This window comes from Tympanuchus pallidicinctus, unplaced genomic scaffold, assembly GCF_026119805.1.
Source record: "Tympanuchus pallidicinctus isolate F22 unplaced genomic scaffold, pur_lepc_1.0 scaffold23, whole genome shotgun sequence".
In the NCBI taxonomy this organism is placed as follows: domain Eukaryota; kingdom Metazoa; phylum Chordata; class Aves; order Galliformes; family Phasianidae; genus Tympanuchus; species Tympanuchus pallidicinctus.
The window spans coordinates 10,254,654-10,274,020 of NW_026294740.1; the positions used below are offsets into that span (position 1 = coordinate 10,254,654).

Consider the following 19,367-nt stretch of genomic DNA (forward strand, 5'->3'; position numbering starts at 1 on the left):
CGTCTGCTGACCCAGGAGAACAGAGCGGGCGGGGCCGACGGGCCGTGGCGCAGGGCAGCTGCCATCGCGTTGCATTTTGGCAGGAGACGCATCCCGCCCCGGAGCTCTGGGTGGAGCAGACACGGAAGCCACAACGTCCCACAGCGGCTTCTCGGGCTCAAACCGCCCTCTGAGCCGTCGCACAGCAAACATCGGCAGCTCCATTGTTTGGCACAGTCGGGCAGCTGCCCTGAGGGCAGCGCGATGCGGTCCCTCCTCAGCCCCCAGCAGGAAATGGTAAACAGCAAAACAATAAAAAAAATGTAAACAACCCAGCACCCTGTCCTGCAGCACCAGGACAGCCAAGAGAACAAGGTATGTTACAGTCTCAGGGGACGTGGAGATGCGAGGACATCCCGGCCAACGGGGGTCTCGTCTCTATTGCACTTTGCATCATATATATTTCTATATATATTTATAAAAATACAAACTAAAGGGTTGGGGTCGAGGGGGTGAGATGCAAGCCCTGGGCCAGCAGCAGCTCCATGCACGGGGCAGCCTTTGACCTATCCTGCTCCTGCACGTCCCTGCGTGCCCTGGAGTCCCCTGCCAGCCTTCCAGGGGAGCAGCCCGCGGCACCGGGCTGATCCTGCAGAGATGGAGCCTGGGCAGGGCAGAGAGGGCAGGGCGCTGAGCTGGTGCAGAGCCCGCCCCTGGCAGCCTTCCGTCCCTCCTCCACCAGCCCTTCCCACGACACCAAGGCCTGGATTGAGAACCACGCAGCTCCCGTCAGCGCCCCACGGCGGTGGGCACCCCAGCACGCTGCCCATGGCCGGCAAGTGCCCATTCCTGGGGGAAACGGCCAAGAGCACCTCCTCCTCCTCCAGAAGAAACCCGCAGGAGGATCCCTCAGCCCGGCACTTCCCCGTTCTCTTCCTCAAGTAACTTCGGTGCGAATTGTGCGGGGCGATGCAGCCTGGAGCCCCTCGTAGGGCAGTGATGCAGGACGGCCCCAGCTCCCACCGCCCCCCGGCTGCTCCTGCTACCTCAGCCGCCCATCAGGTTTGACGGGCCCCAGTTCTGATTTGGGGTCCGGGGACAGTGAGCTCCAGGAGGTTTTGCTGCAGAGCTCCAGGGAGGAGCAGGAGGATTCGCTGCCGACACAGACGTCCGCCACGGACCAGAAGGTGCTGATGGCACTGTCTGCCCACTCGTCCAGCGCCCGCCCCGTCAGCTGTGCTTTCCGTGCCGCCGCCGCCTCTGCCTCCTCGGGGTGCGGCAGGTTCAGGATCCCCCCCAGGCCCTGGAAGCTCTGCTCCATGTACTCGTTGCGGGGGGGCCCGCCGTGCAGCCAGCCGCTATCATCTGTGCAGGATGGGGACAAAGAGAGCCGTGAGCACTGCTGATCCCAGCTCTCCGCTGCTCCTCCCAGCACCCTCAGCATCCCGGCCCCTTGCAGCCCGTAGTCCAGCCCAAGGGACAGGGAGGCACCTGGAGGACGGATGTGGCAGACATATTGGCCTACCAGCCTCATCTGACACACGCGGATACGTGGGCAGAGGAGGATGGCTCCTGCAGGCTGGAGGCTACCATGGGGGGAAGCACATGGGACTGCCCGCAGAAAGACCTCGGCCCCGATCCCAGAGCATCCTCACCTTTTCTGAGAGGCTGCCTGCGGTTGAAGGTCTGTGGCACCACCAAGAACTGGTTCTCCCCCAGGGGTTCCCAGAACTGGAGCAGGCGGATGGTCCAGATGCCGGGGCGCAGAGGCCGGTTCAGGGGCGGCTTGTACTGGGTGAATTCAGTCTCAGCATCCACGGTGATGTCGTAGGAGGCAGCAATAACATACGTGGGGTCAATCCACACCACTGTGGCGGTCAGGTTGGGGCCTCGCGACCACTTCTGCATGGCCATCGGCTCGTCAAAAGGCCCCATCAAGCCTCCAAAATTGCGGAAGAGCCTTTCCTTGGGATCCCACTCCGTGCCCACCTGCAGGGACAAGAGGCATGAGGCAGTGGGACACTGGGCAAACAGATGCTACCAGCTCAGGATTTGTGCTTCACCATCCCAAACCTGAGAGGAAATGAGCTTTGGAGCCCAAAGCGATGCACACCCACCCTGCTCTGCTCTCCTGTCCGCCTCACCACATCAGTGCCAATCCAGCTGCATGTAATGCCATCTGCAGCCAGAGGTGTTGCCACCAGCTGCCTCAACTCCCCCCACTTCAAAGATCCCTTCAAAGCCTTTTCTCCACTGTTCAGCTCCAAACTGAAGCCAAATTCCTGGACAGAAGTTCATTCTCAGCCATGACAATGGCACTGTGTCCCTCTGCCTCACTCAGTGTGCAGGCTTGGAGAAAAAGAAGGGCAGCATGGTGTAGAAAAGCTCAGGAGGAAAGCAGGAGTTCTGAGTGAAACTTTTCCCATACCTCAAGGTTCTGTAACCGGTTTGCCTGTCCTCCATGACCCGCCAGCTTCAGAGCTCCTTGGGGCATCATCCACACCTCCAGGGACTCTGCCCGGCCAGTGGCTGAGTTCTGCACTTCCTGCATCACCAGGTAGCCCTGGAAACGGTCGTCATAGAAATACAAGTGAACACTGGATGGGAAACCTCGGGGCTCAAATCTGGAGAAAGACAGAGGTTGCACAACTGAGCGTCAGCATCCTCCCAGCACGACGTGCAGCCGCCCCTCAGAGCCTGGGCCGAGCCACGGTCAGTGCCCCACCTGCAGAGCTTCTCCTGCTCTGGCGCCACCACAGATGCTGCTTTGCGGAGCCCCAGCCTGGAGAAGCCCGTGTAGAAGGTGAGGGTGACGTCGCTGAGGCCGCTGAGCCCATCGACGCGGTCGTAGACGTTCTCCCAGTAGGCCTTGAGGGCAGGTGTGCTGGGGGGGTAGCTGCCATACAGGTGGGTGTCCAGGATCTCCAGCACCTCCTGATTCACCGTCGACTCAAACTTGCGGGCGAAGAAGGTGGGTCTGGAGAGTTGCTGGAACAACACAGTCATTTCTAACAGCAATGGCGGCTTCCCCTCCGCCCTCCCACCTCAGCAGGGCGGCCGGGTGTGGGGCACAGGGGGAAGAAGCGTGCTAGGATCCATTCTGCCCCATCTGATGGCGCAGGCCGAGGAGCAGCAAAGCACAGACTGTGTGTGGGATCCTCTGTGGCAGGATCAGTGGTAGCAAAAAGTATCGCTACTGGTAATGCAGATGGGTTCCAATCTCTCCCACTGCCTTCCCCTCTATGTGCTCACAAGCATCCACTTGTCATTCACCCCTTATCTGTTGTATCTGGCTATGCTCAGAAGGGCTCCCACCCACCAACCTGCAGAGTCCTGGCCATGTGGCACAGCTTGCAGGATCAGCGCTGTGCACCACGGAGTACTGCAGCCCCTCACTAGAAAATCCCACCGAGGGACAGAGATCTCCCAAACCTCCACCATTCAGTTTACATCTCAGCTTGCTGAGAGCACAGGAGGATGTCAAAATATTTTGTCCTACCAAAGATGACAGCACTTTTTTCACAGGTTTTAAAGAACAGATATTTGCCCCAATAGGTCTGCAAAGAAAGAGCAGGGAAATGGGAAAGAGTCTGGGAAAAGGAGCAGCATCGCAAGCAGAACCCGGCTGCTAGGCAGGGCAGCCAGCACAACCCCGCCAGCAGAGCGCTCAGCCACATCTGTGCTGAGCCCCACGGGGGCCAGAGAGCCAATCCTGCTCCTGTTCCTGCCGGGCCGGGTGAGGCTCGTGCACAGCAGCTGGCACTGCATCTGCAGGGGAGCTCAGAGGAGAGCCGGGACAGAGAGGCAGGAGGGGAAAGAGCAGGAGGAGAAAGGAGGATCTTTTTCACCTGTAGCCGGAGGAAGTCCTGGGGTTTGAAGTCATTTGGGGAGCACCCGCACCAGTCGACTATGTGTTTATATTGGCACTTACAGCCCAGCTTGCGGTTCCAGTTGGTCACGCGGAGGTTGTTATCGACCAGCGTCTCGCAGGCGTGGCTGTTCTCCAGGACCGTGTGGAAGAAGGACTGTATGGCAGAGAAGGGACAGAGACACAGGGGATGGAGGGCGGGTGCTTAACGGAGCCCCTCACTCACAGAAGAACAGGGAGGCCTGGATTGCTCCCAGTTCCCAGCACAGGGCAACCCACAACGTTCACGCACATCACTCCTTATCCAGCCCACAAGAGTCTGGACCCGAAGCACGGGGCTGGATACAAATGCAACCCTTGGCAAGTCTGCTCCTCCGCCCCCTCTTTCCTACCAGCAGTCACAAAAGCTGCACGAGCAGAACCTGCAACGCTCCTCCCAGCTACCTGGGGCAAGGGTGGAGCGGGGCGTCGTTCAGAACGATGGGAATAAAGTCCCACCAAAGCCAGCACCATCTTTTGTTCGTTTCTTGGGGAGAAGGAATAAGGCTGAGAGAAGAAGGCGGCTCCCACAGCGAAGGCAGCTCTGAGCTCCCCTGCCTGCAGCCCCGCAGCCCAGCAGCACCCACCTCGGCTGGCAGCAGCGTGTAGGTGTAGAACTGCCGCAGCTGGGACACCAGCTGGTCGTCTGCATACACCACGTACTGCACGAAGCTGCGGGTCAGTGAGAACCAGTCGGAGCCACCGTCCACCACGATGCCCTCAGGGATGTGCCGCTCACCCAGCCTCCACATGTGGGAGTCACACTCGTGGAACAGGCGGTCCAGCCCCTGCTTCTTGATAAACCTGGGCAGAGGGACAAACACGAGGCGTTAGGGACGCCACCCGCCTCACCAGGACACAGGCGGATCTCTTGCAGTGTAAAACCAGTGGATTGACACCAGTGAGAGGGCTGGCTGCTCAGCTCTGGCGGCTGCAGCTGAAACAACTCCCTGCACAACTGATCTGTTTTTTTCCCCCTTGCATCTCCCCACTTTCCTGCTCCTCCCCTTGGTCTTTAACTGGGATTACCTGGCATTGTCTCGGCCGTGAGACTTCAAGAAGTTCTTGTCTCGGTATTTGGACAGGAACATCACTAGCTCCTCGTTGGTCCTGACGGGTAAATAAGAAAGTGTTAGTGGGATAAAGCAGCCCAGTGAACACTCAGGCTGCAGCAGCCGTCAGACACAAGGAGCCTCAGGCTGCCTGGTAGGGGCTGACTCGGTCCCTTATTCCATTGCTGGGCAGACGCAGCCTCTGCTGCCTGGCACCTGCTGAGGTTTGCAGGGCTGGTGCACATCCATGTCTTCACATGTGTTCACGTGCACGTTCTCCTGCAACACCCAGGCAATGGGAAAGCACGGCCTCTGAGGTACTGGCTGGGCTCCTCTACAGAGACGGGACCAGCCTTGCCCTGAAGTATCATCACCAGCACGTGGGTGCAACTCTGACCTCTTCTTCCTTGAGCTCCCTGCTCCTCCCAGCAATGTTACTCCCAAGGCTGCTGGGGAACCACGCAGCCCGAACCCCTCCATCATCCTCCCTGATCCAACAAGGTCCCAACCTCGTGGGGTAATCAGTGGCACTCAAGTTGATGAAGAAGTCCCAGGGCCACTCGGTCAGCTCCAGCAGGTCCTTCATGCTACGCAGGTACATCTTCAGCAGGCTGGCGCCTCCCCAGATGGTCACCATGCGCCAGGGCGTCACACGGATGTTGGGGTAGTGCTGGGCCAGCTCCACTGCCTCTCGATGGAGGTAGTTGGAACGCTGCAGGGGACAAAGCTCACGGTCAGCGAGCACTCCTCTTCCCAGGGCCCTGTCCTCCTCACCACCAGCCCTGCTCTGTGTCCTTCTGCCCTCCCCACTCCCCTGTCTGCCTTCCTAAGCAGTACCAAGAGTCAGACCCTGCAGCTCTGTGGTGCCCCAGCCCACACCACGGCTAAACTTCATGCTGCTGCTCTCAGGGGTTGGACTGGAAACTCTGGAAAGGGCAGCCAGACCCCACCTGCTGCCAGCATCCCCCCATGCCTCCAGACCCCAACCCTGCTGGCAGGCTGGGCAGCCCACCTCCGAAGGGCTCTCTGAGCAGCAGCAGCCACAATCTGCTGCCTGCCCAGGGCACAGCCGCCCCTTTCATTTATACTGCTGAAACAAAAAGTGGGCAGACAGAACAGAGTTGACTGCCTGATCCAGCTGACCTTTCCCTTCCACCAGGCAAAGTGACGTCTCCCTGGGATGTTGGAATCTATGATCTATGGAATGGAGAGTGTTTTGGCACTAGCCATGCCTTTGGGCTGTTTTTGGCTGTTGCCAACGCACAGAAATAACAGAGCAGAGAAGCAGGGTGTGAGCACTGCATCTTCTGGGCTGGAGTACAATCTTTCCCCCGCCCACTTGAAAGGAAGTGGCACTGGAGGAAGGTGAGCACAGACTGTTTGCTGCTTGTGGCCCCAAGGGCTGAGACCACCCTGCTCCAGGCAAGGGTGACAGATTCTACTATTTCTGGGGAGGCAGAAACAGTGGGAGAGTCACAGTGATGACAAACCCCACCCGGTCACTTCCTCCAGTGCAGGAGACCCTGGACAGGAGACCCAGCCTTGTCTTCGTTTAGTCTGCGCCCTCACCTCTACGGACTGCTTGGGTGATGGATCCAGACACCATCAGCACGTCCTCTCCCTTCTTCCCTCCCCCCTTCACGTACCTTATCGACGTGGATGTAGAAGAAGTGCTGCTGGTGGTACACAGCCTTGATGAGCCGCTTCAGCTGGCGAATGGCCCTGCCGTGCACCACCAGCATGTAGGCGATGCGCACAGGGTTGCTGGGGGGCACCTGCTGCAGCCGGCTCTCATCCCACTGGATCACAGGGCTGACCTTGCCTGCATGAGGAAGCGAGGGCTGTCAGCAACCTGCTGGCTTTGGCTCCAGACAGCACAGGGCATGCCACTGCCCTACCACACACAGCAAGGCACCTTGGCACGAGCAGTCCCTAGTGTAACACTGACAGGAACGTGCTGGGAAAGGAGGGGTGCCCTCCTATAATGCAATGGAAAGTGCAGCAATGACAGCAGAACAGCAAGAACTCAGGTCACAGCAAGTGAGAATTTACTCAAACACAACAGCAGCAGGGGCAGAAAGAGAAAGAAGCTGCTTACCTTGGGAAGGCCTCAGGTAGGCAGGGATCTCTTAGAGACCCCCACACATCCACTGCCAACCCTTGAACGAGGGTTGGGAAGGGGTGGATCCTGGCTCCATCCCTGCATGCACCTGAGCTCCCCTGGGTTGGCCCTGCCTTCCCACCAGGTGCTCCATCACTGGCTCAAGCCCTGACTTAGCATTTCCACTACACCTCCTCTGGCTATTCAAAACAGAAGATGCAGCTGCACCTGGCTCCGATCCCTAAAACTGCTGCTGCTTGGGATGAACAGCCCAGTTTAAGGAGGCTGGCACAGCTTTAATTGGATTACAGAGGTGGCAGAAATTTGGGAATCAGCAACAGGTTGAGGCAGCTTTGGGCCCTGTGGGACCGCCTGGCTGCACGAAGGAGGGGGCCCACCCATCTCACCGGGATGCTCCAGATGCCCACAGGCAGCCTGGGCACGTGAGCAGGACTTACCGGAGAGCGGGCAGTGGCGAGGCACAGACTGAGGCATGAGGCTGCCGGCCCGGTGCAGGCACACCACGTTGGCAATTTCCTGTTGGCACTGCTTGCTGCTGGCTCTGGCCAGTGCAGAGAGGGCATCTTTGCCCGTGATCTCACACTTGGGGGTGAAGCTGTTCTCGGTGGGCTGCGGAGCCCCCTCCACGCTGCCTGTGTCACCCTGCTGGAAGACGGCCAGCTGGGCGTCCCCGCGCGGCTCCGTCAGGTTCCTCCGGCTGGAGTCCGGTGCAGCCGGCAGCCGCCGTCCCACTTTGTGTCTCGCTGTCACAGCTCTCACCACCTTTGACACCAGAGCCCCGGGGCTGTCCAGCCGTCCTCGCCATCGCCCGTGCTTCCGTCCTGCGCTGCCCCGGCGCCCGGCAGAGCTGTCGGAGTCCTTGGAGCCATCGCCGTTTTCGGGCAGCCTGGCTTTCTTCTGCCGCTCCTGTTTCAGGTGGATGCAGAAAAGGACACAGTATTAACTCAGGCCTGCTGTCGATGCGCTCAGAGCATCCTTGTTCCCAGTGCTCAACGTCTGTGTCCCACTGGAGCCCAACAACCAGCATCCTTCTCTGCCATCCTCAGGACACACTGAAGCACAGCAGGGCTGGCTGCTGCAAGCAAGGGAGGCACAGGTACCCCTCACAGCAGTGTCTCCTCAGGGCTGAGCAGAAGAAGCCCAGAGCAGTGATCTGACCTCTGCCCCCAGCAGAATAACTAGCTTCATGTACAGCAGCTCAGTGCTGCAGCATGGCTGGTGCTCCAGCAGCAAATGAGGCCTTCACTCCACTCCCCACCCAAAACCCCCAACTCCAGCCCCACAGCACCTCCCTGCACGGTGCTTTGCCTCCTCACAGGGACAGACCCCAAGCCTCTATGTTCCAGCAAGTGACACCGCTCTGTGGCCCCTGTGGCTGCAGCACCCAAGACAAACAACCAGGACATTGCTCCAAGGTCCCCTCTGCCTTCCTGCCACACTGCAGGGTCTTTTGTGGGCAGAGAGCAGCAAGGACAGGCACAGGGCTCCCCTAGCTGGTGGCTGTGACTCTGCCAGCTGGCAAACAGACCAGCTGCTCACTGTCACAATCACACTGTGAGCCCAAACTGGCTCTGAAGCCCAGCTTATCCAAGGGATGGAGTCCCCCATAAGAGGCAGCTGTACTTATTGGGATGGAAAGTGTAAGGGAAGAACCTGTTGTGCTCCCTTCTCCGTTTCCTGGCTTCCAGTGCTCACCTGGAGCGGATGCAGTGACTGCCAGCTTCTCTAGAAATCCCTTTAACAAACCTTCCCAAGGAGCCAAGTGTGTGCAGAGGGAAGTTAATTGCACTTCATTACCTCTGCCAGGCTGGCTGATTAGCAGAAATGAGTTAGACATGGGAAGAGTGAAGAGTTGTTCCTGGACACATAGGAGTCTGGATGGTAGCAATGAGGGAGGCAGCTGCAGGGCCAAGGAGCGGAGCTGCCCGCGGGGTTGGCACGACAGACACCATCAGATGCACTCAGAGCCCCTGAGTTGTTCTGGCCAGGGCTGGGGAAGGGCTTTAGCTGGCACGGCCACCGGCACAGCACCAACCGGTGTCACCGCAGGCAGCGAGACCTGCTGGGAGCTTCTCTGGGGGAGCAGCATCTTCTGAGGATGCACAGATGCTCACGGAGATGGTGAGACCAAGTTAATTTGCTGCACAAGCCTCCCTGCAGGCATAGCTGCCAGGAAGGTCACAGCCAGGAGAAATCACGCTGCGCAAAGGCTAGAAAGCATCTGGCAAGACCTGCCTGTTCCAGCCAGCCTGTGTGAGCAGCGACAGGCAGAGCCAGCACGCTGCCCCTGAGCTCCCTGTGCTGGGCTGAATGGTCTCCCCACAGCCTGCAATCCTCAGCCATGCAGGAAGGGGCCGCAGGGCTGATGGTGAGCAGGGACAGGTGAGCCCACTGCCACACAGCCAGGCGCCACCGCCAGCCCCTGACAGGCGGGAGCAGCTCATTAGCACAGCACAGGCCCGTCTGTTTGGACAGTTATGGACCTGTTTCCTCTGCGTGTCACAGGAGCAGGGAGTCAGAAAGTGATGAGAAAAGAGTCTCCTCCACAGACTCAGCCCAGCCCTGCAGGAAGACCCTCTGGCCCTGCCAGCACGCCTCGGCACGGCGCCCACACACAGCACCCCACGTGTCCCCTGGAAGGAACTCAGCTGCTATTCACAGCAGGGAATTCCTCAGAAACACCACCAGCCTTTCTGGAGCTGCCAGATAACAAACTGAATGGCTTCTAATTACTGCACCACAGCAGAGCCATCCCTCCACCCAGCCAGGCAGAGAACAGCTTCAGCCACGTTGCTCTGCTGTATTTAGGGCTCGTGCACAGGACTCTCTGGCAGAGGTCCTGGGAGCGCCAGCAGCTGCCCGTCCCTCCTCCCTGCACACATGGACGACTCCAGCCACCTGCCAGTGGTCGCTTCCTCCATCCTGCATCCCCACGTGAATGGGCTGCAACACCTCTCCCCAGTGACAGCTCCTCACCTCCACCCACAAAGATGCTCTGTGGTCGTGTGCTCACTCCTGCGAGTCACAGTTGGCTTGTGGTGGGGATGAGCCAGGCTAGAGCAGTGTCCATTAGTGGGAAGGAGCCATTTACTCAAGCAATTAGATCCCAGCGTTTCCCAGATCCAACCAAGCCTGCAAAGTCAGGTACTCCAGGGAGAGTTCTGCCTTCATGTCTACCAGAAATACCCCAGGGAACAGTGGCTCCTCCAGGTCTGGCCAAAAGCAGAAACTGCAGGAGGGCACAGAACCAAAGAGCTTTGTTGTCTTTCGAAAACAGTTTACTGCATTCTTCCCAGCTTGCTGATGGGTTTGAGCTGTCAGTGAAGTTCATGAGGCTTCTTGCATTCTCCAGAAAGGCCTCTCCATCCCCATCTTATGAGCTGTGAGACTGGTGGCGGCGAATTGTCCCCAGCACAGACGAGGCTGCCCACGGCCAAACCTGTCAGTGCCCAGCTGGGTGCTGGGGGAGGCACAAGGAAAGTAGGAGGAACAAGGAGGCTGCGCAGGGCAGGAGCAAAGGCAGGCAGAGCTGATGACAGTGGCACCAGGAACTGCCTGCCCAAGTGATAATGGCAGACAGGGGAGCAGCGTAGGCCGGTGCAGAGAAAGGGCAGCTGGGATGAGTGTCCAGCCAAGGTCAGGGAAAGAGGACGGGGCTGTCGGTCACACCTGGCTGCACAGCTCACACACTCGCAGCATCTTCAAATCAAAGGTAACTCTGTGTCCGCTCTCCTTGCCACATCCCTGTTCTGACTCACTGCTGTGCTCACCCAGCCCTGGGGCTGGCGATCGACCTGCTGGCCGTGTGACCAACCCGCAGACCTTCCTGCTTCCTTGCAGTGGCTGCTCCATTCCTTTTTGCCCTCAGGGGAGAAGTTTCCAGTCCAGGGAAACTCCTGCGGCCGCAGGGGCAGCTCCAGCAGCCAGGGAGGTGGCAACGGAGCGGAGGTGAGCAGCTCCTTTCCTTCCTTTCCATCCTTCCCTTCCCCTCCCTTTGTGCTCAGCGTTACGAGCCGTCGCTGCCGCTCGCCCCCTGCAGCAGGCCAGGCCCGGGCACAGCGGAGCGGCTCTCGACAAATAAACGCAACGCCACGAACGGCCCGGAGGCGAAGAGCTCCGCCGGGAGGTGGAAGCGACGACCGCACGCGCCGGCCCTGCCCGCAGCCCCCGCCTCAGCTTCCCGTGCGATCGCGAGGCAAAACGCGCGGCCGGCGCCGTCCCGAGGCACGAGAAGGTCGGGGCTGCGGGCAGCGTCACACGGGCACCGCGCTCCGCAGCCCCGCGCTCCGCTCCGCGCCTCCCCTCCGCACACCGCGCAGCCCCGCGGCCCGCAGCACAGCGCCCGGACCCCCCGCGGCCCCAAACGACCCCGCAGCCCCCGCCCGGCCGCGCCCCGAGCGGAGCCTCCGAGCCCACCGGCGGCCGCGGCCCCGGCCCGCCCCCCGCCCCGGGCCCGGCCCGTTCCGTTCTCCGTCCCCCCGCTCCGCACCTCGGCCGGGCCCTCCTCGTCGAGGCCGGCGGAGCTCCAGAGCACGAGCCCCTGCAGCAGGAGGATGGCGAGGGCCGTGGCCACGGCCAGCCGGTACCGCCGGGCCAGCTTCCGCACCCGGGCGCTCGCCCCCATCGTCACGGCCGCTCCGCCGGCGCGGGGCGGGCTGCGGCGCGCACGCGCGGCCGGAGGCGGGCGGGGCCAAAGGCGCGGGCACGGCGCGCGAGCCCCAGGGGCGGGGGCGCGCGTGCCGGAGCGCGTGCGCGCTGCTGAGGAGCGGACGCGTGTGCGTGCGTGCAGCGCTCCTTCCTGCGCGTGCGCTGCGCGCGTCCACGTGTGCGGCAGGCCGTGCGCGTGCTCGTGTGCGGGGGCGCGCCTCGCGTCCTCGCGGTGCCGCCGGAGGCGGAGGGCTGCAGGGTGCGCCGGAGCTCTCCGGCCCCACGAGGCGGCTGTGCGGCTCTCCGCCCCGTCTGCACTGAGATCTCGGGCGGCTCCTGGCCCCGCAGCGTCCGCTGTCCCCCGGCAGCGGCTCTTAGCAGCTCTTGCTGTGAAAATTACCCCCAGATGCGGTGGAACGGGGCCCGGCTCCTCGGAGTTATCCACGGATTCACCGAAGTATCAGCTGCGTTAATTGAGAGAGATGTTTTATGGAGAATAATGCTTCGAGTGGGCGCCCGGGAGCGAATGATGGGCGGAGGTGGGGGGGCTGAGCCGCGGCCCGTCAGGGTGCGCTCCCAGCGGGGCCTTGGGGCACGGAGCCGCCCTGGGGAGCGCGGGGATGTGAGCGGCTGTTTCCCAGCGGCCGTGCGGGACGAATGGGAGCATCGCTGCCGGCCGCCCTCCCAGCAGGGGCCGCACAAGTGCAGGGACTATTTTTTGCTCCCAGCACGGTTGCCACGTGGGGCACGAGGTCTCTGAACGCAGGGAAAGATGTTGTCGCCTCTTGCTCAACCTCCTCCTGTCTTGGTACCAAAGAAGCAGCGGAGCCTAGGAAAGCAGCAGCTCTGACATGCAGCCGGTTCCTGCCCCACGCACTGTCCTGACGCCCCCGAGTGGGTCTCAGCGTCCCAAGCAGCTCCCAGCAGACAGCAGTGCTGGCTCCCCATCCTCACTGTGCTGCACGCTGCTGCCTGGGAGCCATGTTGGCATAGAGCTGTTCCTGCTCCTCGGGAGGGATTTTGCACACCTGTGCATAAAGGCTCTCTGTACTCCCTTTTAAATCCTGGGAAAAAGAGGGAAAAAATATAAAAAACGATTGGCGTGGTTTCTCCAAGGAACATCCATCCGCCAGAGCCTCTTCCATCCCTTTCAAGCGTCCACTGCAGCTGCAGGACCAGAGAGCAGGAGGGCAGCCTCGTTATCTGTGGCAATTATCCACCTGTAACCCGCCCATCCGACTCAGCTCTGCCCCACACCAGGTCCCCCCCATTACAGCCCCCAAGTGGGATTTCTTCCTGCTGCCTCCTTGAGCTTTCCCACCTGCCACGGCTTCTTGACCTCGGAATATTCAGTGGCTGCCTGTGGGGATGCAGGGGCAGCCCTGACGTTGCTGTACAGATGGCTCTGCTCCGTGCCCACGTGGCTGATATCCGCGTACTGCAGCACCTCCTGCAACCAACCGAGAAGAGTCGGGGCGCACTTCCAGCACCTCCCATCCCACTGCCCTCAGTGATCAGTGCTGGGATGGAGGCAGGAGCACAGAGTGCAGCGCTTCCCCCTTCCCGCACAGCTCCCCAGGCCCGTGCTGTTCGCCTTACCGCGTTGGCTGTGCCACGAGTGCTGCCCATCTCGATGGGTGCTCCTGCGAGGGCTGCGTGAGACGCAGTCATGGTCAGACAAAAGGGAAAGCAGAGGAACAGCAGTGTGTGAAACCCTGCGCTGCTGCGGCCAACCTCACCGCAGAGCAGGAAGGGACCCGGGGCGCCTGGCCCGAAGCAGCCCTGCAACAAACGCAGACCCAGCAGAAAGCTGGCGGCCCTCTGCCCCTCCCTGTGCTGGCACCAAAATTCACACCAAATCTAGACAGAAAAAGGCACTGGTGACAGCTTCGCTCACCCTTCTTCCTCTTCCAGGACAGAATTACCAAAACGGTAGCAGCAAGTGTGAGGAAAAACAGAACCACTGCGATGCATGGGATGAGGATGCCCATGACTACGTCCAACCTGCAAGAGGAAAGAGTTTCTATTCTCTCACTCTGCTCAACAGCAAAGCCAGCAGCAACCACTGCAGAGCAGGCATGTGGGCAGCTGCTCCTGCTCACTTTGCTCGGCTTGGTCATGGCTGTGGGCAAAGGGCTTGCCTGGAGAGCAAGGGAAGCAGGCAGGTGGTCCTCGGCCTGCAAGGAGCAGCAGCAAATGGGACACCGTTCTGAGAGCTGCAGCACCTCCAGTGTTTTAAGAACCACTTATTGCCACTGCCTCTCTATTGTTCTGCTCTGGTTTGGATGCATTGTTTGGTGACCTGCTTTGCTGCCAGCAAAGTCACAGTTACTGTGTCGAGGGGATGGGTTTAGAGAAGGAGATCACTCATACTGATGGGAACCTCAGCCTTCCCCACATCTTGCATCACCTCTGAGAGACGGAGGAAAAGGGAAGCTCTGCTGCTGCCCCTTGGGCAGCCCCTGCGAGGCCACGTGTGACTGCAAAGCAGAACAGCACCCAGCTCAGCGCACAAGCGGCTTCCCATAAGCAAACACCCTTCGAGATATGAGGAAGGAAATGGGATCGGCGGTGCAGCCCAAGCTCTCTTCTCACACAGCCATGACCTGTTGCTTCCTCCTGCTGCTCAACACCAGCAGGCAGGTGTGTTTCTGCCAGGTCCCACATTGCTGTCTGCACTGAGCAGCTGTCTGACGGGACACAAGGCTGCCTTCTGAAGGCAAAGGCAGGAGGTCTAAGCCTGAGTGTGGGCCACGAGTGGTACTCACTGCCCTTCACTGAGGTCTCCGGAGGAAGTGGGGTGTGTGGTCTGCTCTGCAGTTTCCTGCTGGGAAGGCGTACATGTGGGGCCCGAAATGGAGCCAGGGGTAATGGCTGATGTGGAGGGTGATGCTGTGTTGGGACCTGTGAAAGAATAGGAAGCGCTCAGCACATCTGCCTGCCTCCATGGGAAATGCTGCAGGCTGGGAGAGTCGGAGGTGATGCACTCAGAGTCACCCCAGGGACACGGAGTCCCCTCTGCACAGAGCACACAGCCCCAGAGCTGAGGCTCTAAGCCCCCTCCCCAGCAGTCCCAGTCCCCCCAGCACACACACACACCCCAGCAGTGGTACTGCATGGCCCTGATCCGGGGGTCTGGTGCTCCTCGGTGGGAAATGGGGCGGGAATGAGGGACTCCATGGTGGCACAACATGTGGGCCAGGGGAGCACAGGGAGAGCCAGTGGGATCAGAGCAGAGTGAAAATGGAGCATGAGAGCAGGATGATGCCCTGCAGAGAGGGGGTAGCTGAAGGAGGGGCAGAAAAAGTGACCGTACCGAGACCCCTATCATGGTGGCAGCCTGCACAGCCTGGTGATGCATCCCAGGGCAGCTCCATGTCAGTGCCCACCTCCTCCCAGCAGCTGCATCACACAGCCCTGCTCCTGGCACTTCTCCTTGGGCATGGGGGAAACGTCAGACCCACAGGTACTGACCTGGCAACACGATGACCCGCACCTCATCAGCGACATCCATCTGCCACAGGTGTTTTTGCACCCCGCAGCGGTAGGTGCCCGCATCCCCCGCAGTCAGGTCCCTCACGGTCACAGTGAACACCCGCGCCGTGCGGTTGTCCCAGATGGAGCTTCGGCCCTGCTGAGCCCAGGGCTGCTGCTCCGACGTGATGACGAGGTGGGTTTTATACGAACAGCTGTTAATCATCCCAGGGTAGCACCAGTATTTCGGGTACTTCTCGTACCTCTCCTGGTAGGAGCAGGACACCGACAGGGACCCCCCGATGTACCCCTCCACGGTGCCGGGACCCCGCACCGCCCGGCCGGGGAGGCACAGAGCCGCGCAGCAGAGCAGCGGCAGCAGCCGCATGGCCGCACCAGCTGCACTTCTGCCCCGGGCAGCCCTCGTGCAGATCGTGCTCTGTGCCTGTCCTTCAGGGCTGTGCCTTCCCCTTTCTGCTTGACTCACAGCCAGGCACTTGCAGAAGTCGGACTGCAATGTGCAGTTCTGGTTTCCTCTGCTCTGAGTTCATTTCCTTCATCCCTCTGTCACCAGCAGCACTCAGTTCCCACCCCCTGAACCTCACCGCCCAGCTTCCACCCCAACACCACCCTCACCATCACAATGCTCTTCCTCAGTTGTGTGTCTCCAGGCTTCTCCCCATCCCCAGACCTCATCCCCCACAGCTCCAGTCCCTCATGCACCTTGCCGTTGCCCTGGAGGACAGGTTGGGCTCAGCATGCCCATGCAGTGGGGTTCCATCAGGCTGATGGGGTTCCCCCAGCTCCGTTTGGGCAAGTTATCTTCTGTGACACAAAAAATGTCCTGGCAGAGGACTCAGTGTGCACTGAAGGGCCCCATGTGAATGGCAGCACTGCTTCTGCTGCCGCCAAGCACAGAGCATGGGAAGGAGTGCGATCCCTGGTGGAGCTCAGCAGGGATGGGTGCAGAGCCATGGATGGGGTGCAGCGAGGGGAGGAGGCAGCGCTGCAGCCAGGTGTGCTGTGAGCCCTGGGCTCAGGATGGGCAGTCCTGCCATGGAAAGACACAACTCAGCCAGTTGTGGGTGCGTGGCTGCATGGGGCAGGACTGAAATCGTGGGCAGCTCAGTCAGGCTGCAGTGCACGGCTCCCATGTGACACCATGCCCCCCCAGCTGGGGCTCCCCGCACAGCAGCACAGCCCCACACGTTTGTGTCGGCAGCCCCTGGAGCCCCAGCCAGTGCTGGAGACAGACAGACAGACAGACAGACAGACAGACACCTGCAGGATACCCAGGCTTTTTTTCAAAATTGTTTTTTGGTGGCACCTCAAGCTCAGCAGACACAAGATCTCTACACAGAAATCCTTCCCTCGTGCAACTTGGGGGGCATCAGGAGGGGCTGAGGCTTTGCATGGGGAGAGCTTCCTGGTGCTGAGCAGCTGCAGTGGCTCAGCCCTGGCAGGGTGTGGGGAAGGGGACCAGAAGGACGCTGTGGTGCTGCCGGGGGGTCAGGCTGCTGGGGGGCCGAGCTGCCCGGTGCCGCAGTGCTGCTGGACTTCTCAGATTGCTGCAGGTTTTCCCACGGGCTGCAGCTCCTGTGCCACCTCCTCAGCCACACGGCCCCGCACAGCAGGGCCAGGATCGCAGGCACCTTCACACCGAGGACGAGCAGCAGGAGGGTGATGTCGAGCTGGGACCTGCGGAGGAGAAGCGAGAAAACAACAGAGCTTGTACCAGGTCTGGGCAAGGAAGATGCGGGCTGCAGCATCCCTGTGCCCAGCCTCCACCCGCTCACCCTGCGGGATGCCCTGGGAGTGGCCGCAGCCAGTGTGACCCCGAGCCCCAACTCACAGTGCTGGAGGCTCCTCGCAGCCAGTGGGGGATGGCTCTGCCTTTGGCAGCGGGTGCACATCGCCGGCCTCGGCTGTGGCTGAAACGAGTGCAGAGAAGGCAGAGAATCAATGCAGGACCCCCACAGCCCATCTCTGGGTCACCATCCAGGGACCTTGGAGGAGATGGAGGGGGTCCGTGGCCCCTGTAGGGCTGTGGGCATCACCCTGTGCCGGCCCAGCACCCAGCACAGCACTGCTGCTCGGGGTCAGCTCCATCCCTGTGGGCGTAAGGAAAGTGCTGAGAGCTGCAGAAAAAACCCACAGTGGAAGAACTGATGGCACAATGCTCTGAAATAGGATGTTTATGTTTTACTTGGAGAAATGTTATGCAAGAGAAGAGCATCACTGCTGTGATGTGGTGCAGGCACACCCAGGAGCCAGAGAAAGAGTCTCTGCTGGAGAGAACTAGAAACCTTAAGGGTGGGCTCAGAGGAGCAGAGACATTACCAAGGAGGGAGGGAGAGTTCTGCTCTGTGCAGTGCTTTCCATCCTCCCTCTGCCTCCTCCAGCACCAGCCCCGGGCACCCTCTGCCTTACCCTCAGACACGAGCACCTCGGTTTTGTGCCACCGATTGCCTGTGATGTGCCACAGGGACTTCACTGCCCCGCAGTAGTACCAGCCCGCATCCTCCGGCATCACATCTCTCATCGTCACCGTGAATACAAGAGCCGTGTGGTTGTCCCTGATGGACACCCTGCCCTGTGTCATCGCCGCCTCTGAGCCATTGGTTTGGGCCATGTAGGAGCAGAAGATCTTGAAAAAGTATGGTTTGCACCAGACCTTGGAGTGGTGCTTGTTGCCCAGCCGATAGCTGCAGGACACCGACAGCGAGCTGCCCCTGCGGGCCGTCACCTGCGAGGGACCTGAGACCGCCCAGATACCTGCAGGGGACAGGAGAGGGGCGGTGAGCTCAGCCAGCACTGAGGGATGTCCCAGCCTTAAGAACAGAGCCCCCACTGAGCACGGTGGCAAGCCAGAAGAAGCCTCTTGTAGCAGCAATACAAAGGGTAGCGCGGGCTGGAGTTGTCTGGGTGCTGCAGCTGCCAGGGGAGGATGGCGGCAACAGAGCTGTGCCCCACAGCATGGTGGGCACCCCTGGCTGCACGGCTGCACCCCACTGCCTCCCCTGACCCAAACATGACCCACACTTACCTGGGAAAATCATCCAAACCAGAATAATCCTCATTTTTCAGCTTCTCCCTCCTGACATGGACCTTTCCCCGCGGTGATCACAGAGCTCCCGGCGGACGGAGCAGGCTGCTGTGTGCCCAGGAGGTTCCCAAGCCTGTTTCCCTGGGCAATGTTTGCTTGAGACCCCGTATGTCTTTTTTAAAGGCATTTGCTTCCTTCCTCCTATCCGTGAGTCACTCTGATCTCATGACCCTTCTCTGGAACCACCACCAGTTTCCAGCAAAGCACCATAATGCAGAGAGCTTTCCCAGCCGTGGCGCCCATCCCAGCAGCCGGGATGGATTTGGGGGCCCAGCAGAGGGGCTTTTGCCGCCCCCAGCCCCAACTCAGTGCAAACCCCCAGCACAGATCTCCAGTGCTGGCACAGCGAGGGCGGCTGCCTTTGTTTGGTGCATCAAGCAGAAGTGCCTTGCTTCCCCAGAAAGGTGCCTTTTTTGGCACAGATGTGGTTTCTGGGTGACACTGTTTTTCTCTCTAAATGTTTCCAGCAAAATTTCAGAACCCAATCAGTCTGCACAAAGCACGGCTGTGTCCTTCCAGCGCCTTTCTTCCTCAATGCCCCTTGAAAAGACCTCAGGGCAGCTCCTTCCCACCCTGCCCGTTTGCCCCACGCTCTCCCATGCCCTTCCCTGGCACAGAAAGAGGAAGCTCTGCATTTTGTTCCTCGTAGCCCCGTTCCCAGGGACCTGGGGCAGTTTGGCTGTGAGCGGCTTCCACCCTTCTGGCCCCAGGTCACTGCACACAGCAGCATGTTCTAAGTTCAAGACGTGGCCGATGACTGCTAGCATGTTTTTGCTGATAAAACTCATGGGGAATCCTGGGCAGTAAAGCCTCAGCTGCTGCCCCATCCCCATTCACCTCTGGCTTTCCTTGATCCCTGTGCTGTTTCCACTCCCCTCTCCCTGCTCACCCTGTCCACTCACTGACAGCCCCAGCACCAGCCGTGTGCCCCGTGGTCCTTGTTTCACTTCAGGATCTTCATCTCTCTGCACTGAGCCCTGCAGGGTGTTTCTTTATTGCTGTTTACATACATCTAAAGCAACCCACGTGCTGCCAAGCCAGGAGGATGCCCTGTGCATCAGCATACAAAGGAATGGGGAT

General features: G+C 60.3%; 3 protein-coding genes across 3 annotated transcripts; all 3 read right to left on the reverse strand.

The window, feature by feature from the left end:
• Nucleotides 1-409: 409 nt before the first annotated feature.
• Nucleotides 410-11,720, reverse strand: XYLT2 (xylosyltransferase 2). The gene is made up of 11 exons (XM_052687960.1): nt 11,550-11,720; nt 7,498-7,966; nt 6,585-6,760; nt 5,448-5,650; nt 4,916-4,996; nt 4,474-4,690; nt 3,828-4,004; nt 2,705-2,967; nt 2,408-2,603; nt 1,635-1,968; nt 410-1,344 (listed from the first exon to the last, which is right to left on the reverse strand). The coding sequence occupies exons 1-11, from the start codon at nt 11,682-11,684 to the stop codon at nt 1,022-1,024; spliced, it is 2,574 nt and encodes an 857-aa protein (XP_052543920.1). The 5' UTR covers nt 11,685-11,720; the 3' UTR covers nt 410-1,021.
• A 326-nt stretch (nt 11,721-12,046) lies between these two features.
• On the reverse strand, nt 12,047-15,729 carry LOC128083072 (CMRF35-like molecule 5). Its single transcript, XM_052687962.1, has 6 exons — nt 15,182-15,729; nt 14,476-14,611; nt 13,605-13,711; nt 13,307-13,359; nt 13,029-13,157; nt 12,047-12,771 (listed from the first exon to the last, which is right to left on the reverse strand). The coding sequence occupies exons 1-6, from the start codon at nt 15,567-15,569 to the stop codon at nt 12,658-12,660; spliced, it is 927 nt and encodes a 308-aa protein (XP_052543922.1). The 5' UTR covers nt 15,570-15,729; the 3' UTR covers nt 12,047-12,657.
• A 734-nt stretch (nt 15,730-16,463) lies between these two features.
• On the reverse strand, nt 16,464-19,367 carry LOC128083073 (protein CD300H-like). Its single transcript, XM_052687963.1, has 4 exons — nt 18,228-19,367; nt 17,612-17,956; nt 17,034-17,112; nt 16,464-16,879 (listed from the first exon to the last, which is right to left on the reverse strand). Exons 1-4 carry the CDS (start codon nt 18,259-18,261, stop codon nt 16,534-16,536), a joined length of 804 nt encoding a protein of 267 aa, XP_052543923.1. The 5' UTR covers nt 18,262-19,367; the 3' UTR covers nt 16,464-16,533.

Coding starts and splice junctions, on each gene's coding strand:
- LOC128083072 (XM_052687962.1), bottom strand. CDS start 15,569: ATGCGGCTGCTGCCGCTGCTCTGCTGCGCGGCTCTGTGCCTCCCCGGC. Junction 13,712..14,475: donor GGAGACCTCAGTGAAGGGCA/GTGAGTACCACT, acceptor TTCCTCTTGCAG/GTTGGACGTAGTCATGGGCA. Junction 13,158..13,306: donor CTCGTGGCACAGCCAACGCG/GTAAGGCGAACA, acceptor GGTTGGTTGCAG/GAGGTGCTGCAGTACGCGGA.
- XYLT2 (XM_052687960.1), bottom strand. CDS start 11,684: ATGGGGGCGAGCGCCCGGGTGCGGAAGCTGGCCCGGCGGTACCGGCTG. Junction 4,005..4,473: donor ACACGCTGCTGCCAGCCGAG/GTGGGTGCTGCT, acceptor TCTGCCATACAG/TCCTTCTTCCACACGGTCCT. Junction 1,345..1,634: donor CAGGCAGCCTCTCAGAAAAG/GTGAGGATGCTC, acceptor CATCCTGCACAG/ATGATAGCGGCTGGCTGCAC.
- LOC128083073 (XM_052687963.1), bottom strand. CDS start 18,261: ATGAGGATTATTCTGGTTTGGATGATTTTCCCAG. Junction 17,957..18,227: donor GGTTTGGATGATTTTCCCAG/GTAAGTGTGGGT, acceptor TGTCCCCTGCAG/GTATCTGGGCGGTCTCAGGT. Junction 17,113..17,611: donor CGAGGTGCTCGTGTCTGAGG/GTAAGGCAGAGG, acceptor CACTCGTTTCAG/CCACAGCCGAGGCCGGCGAT.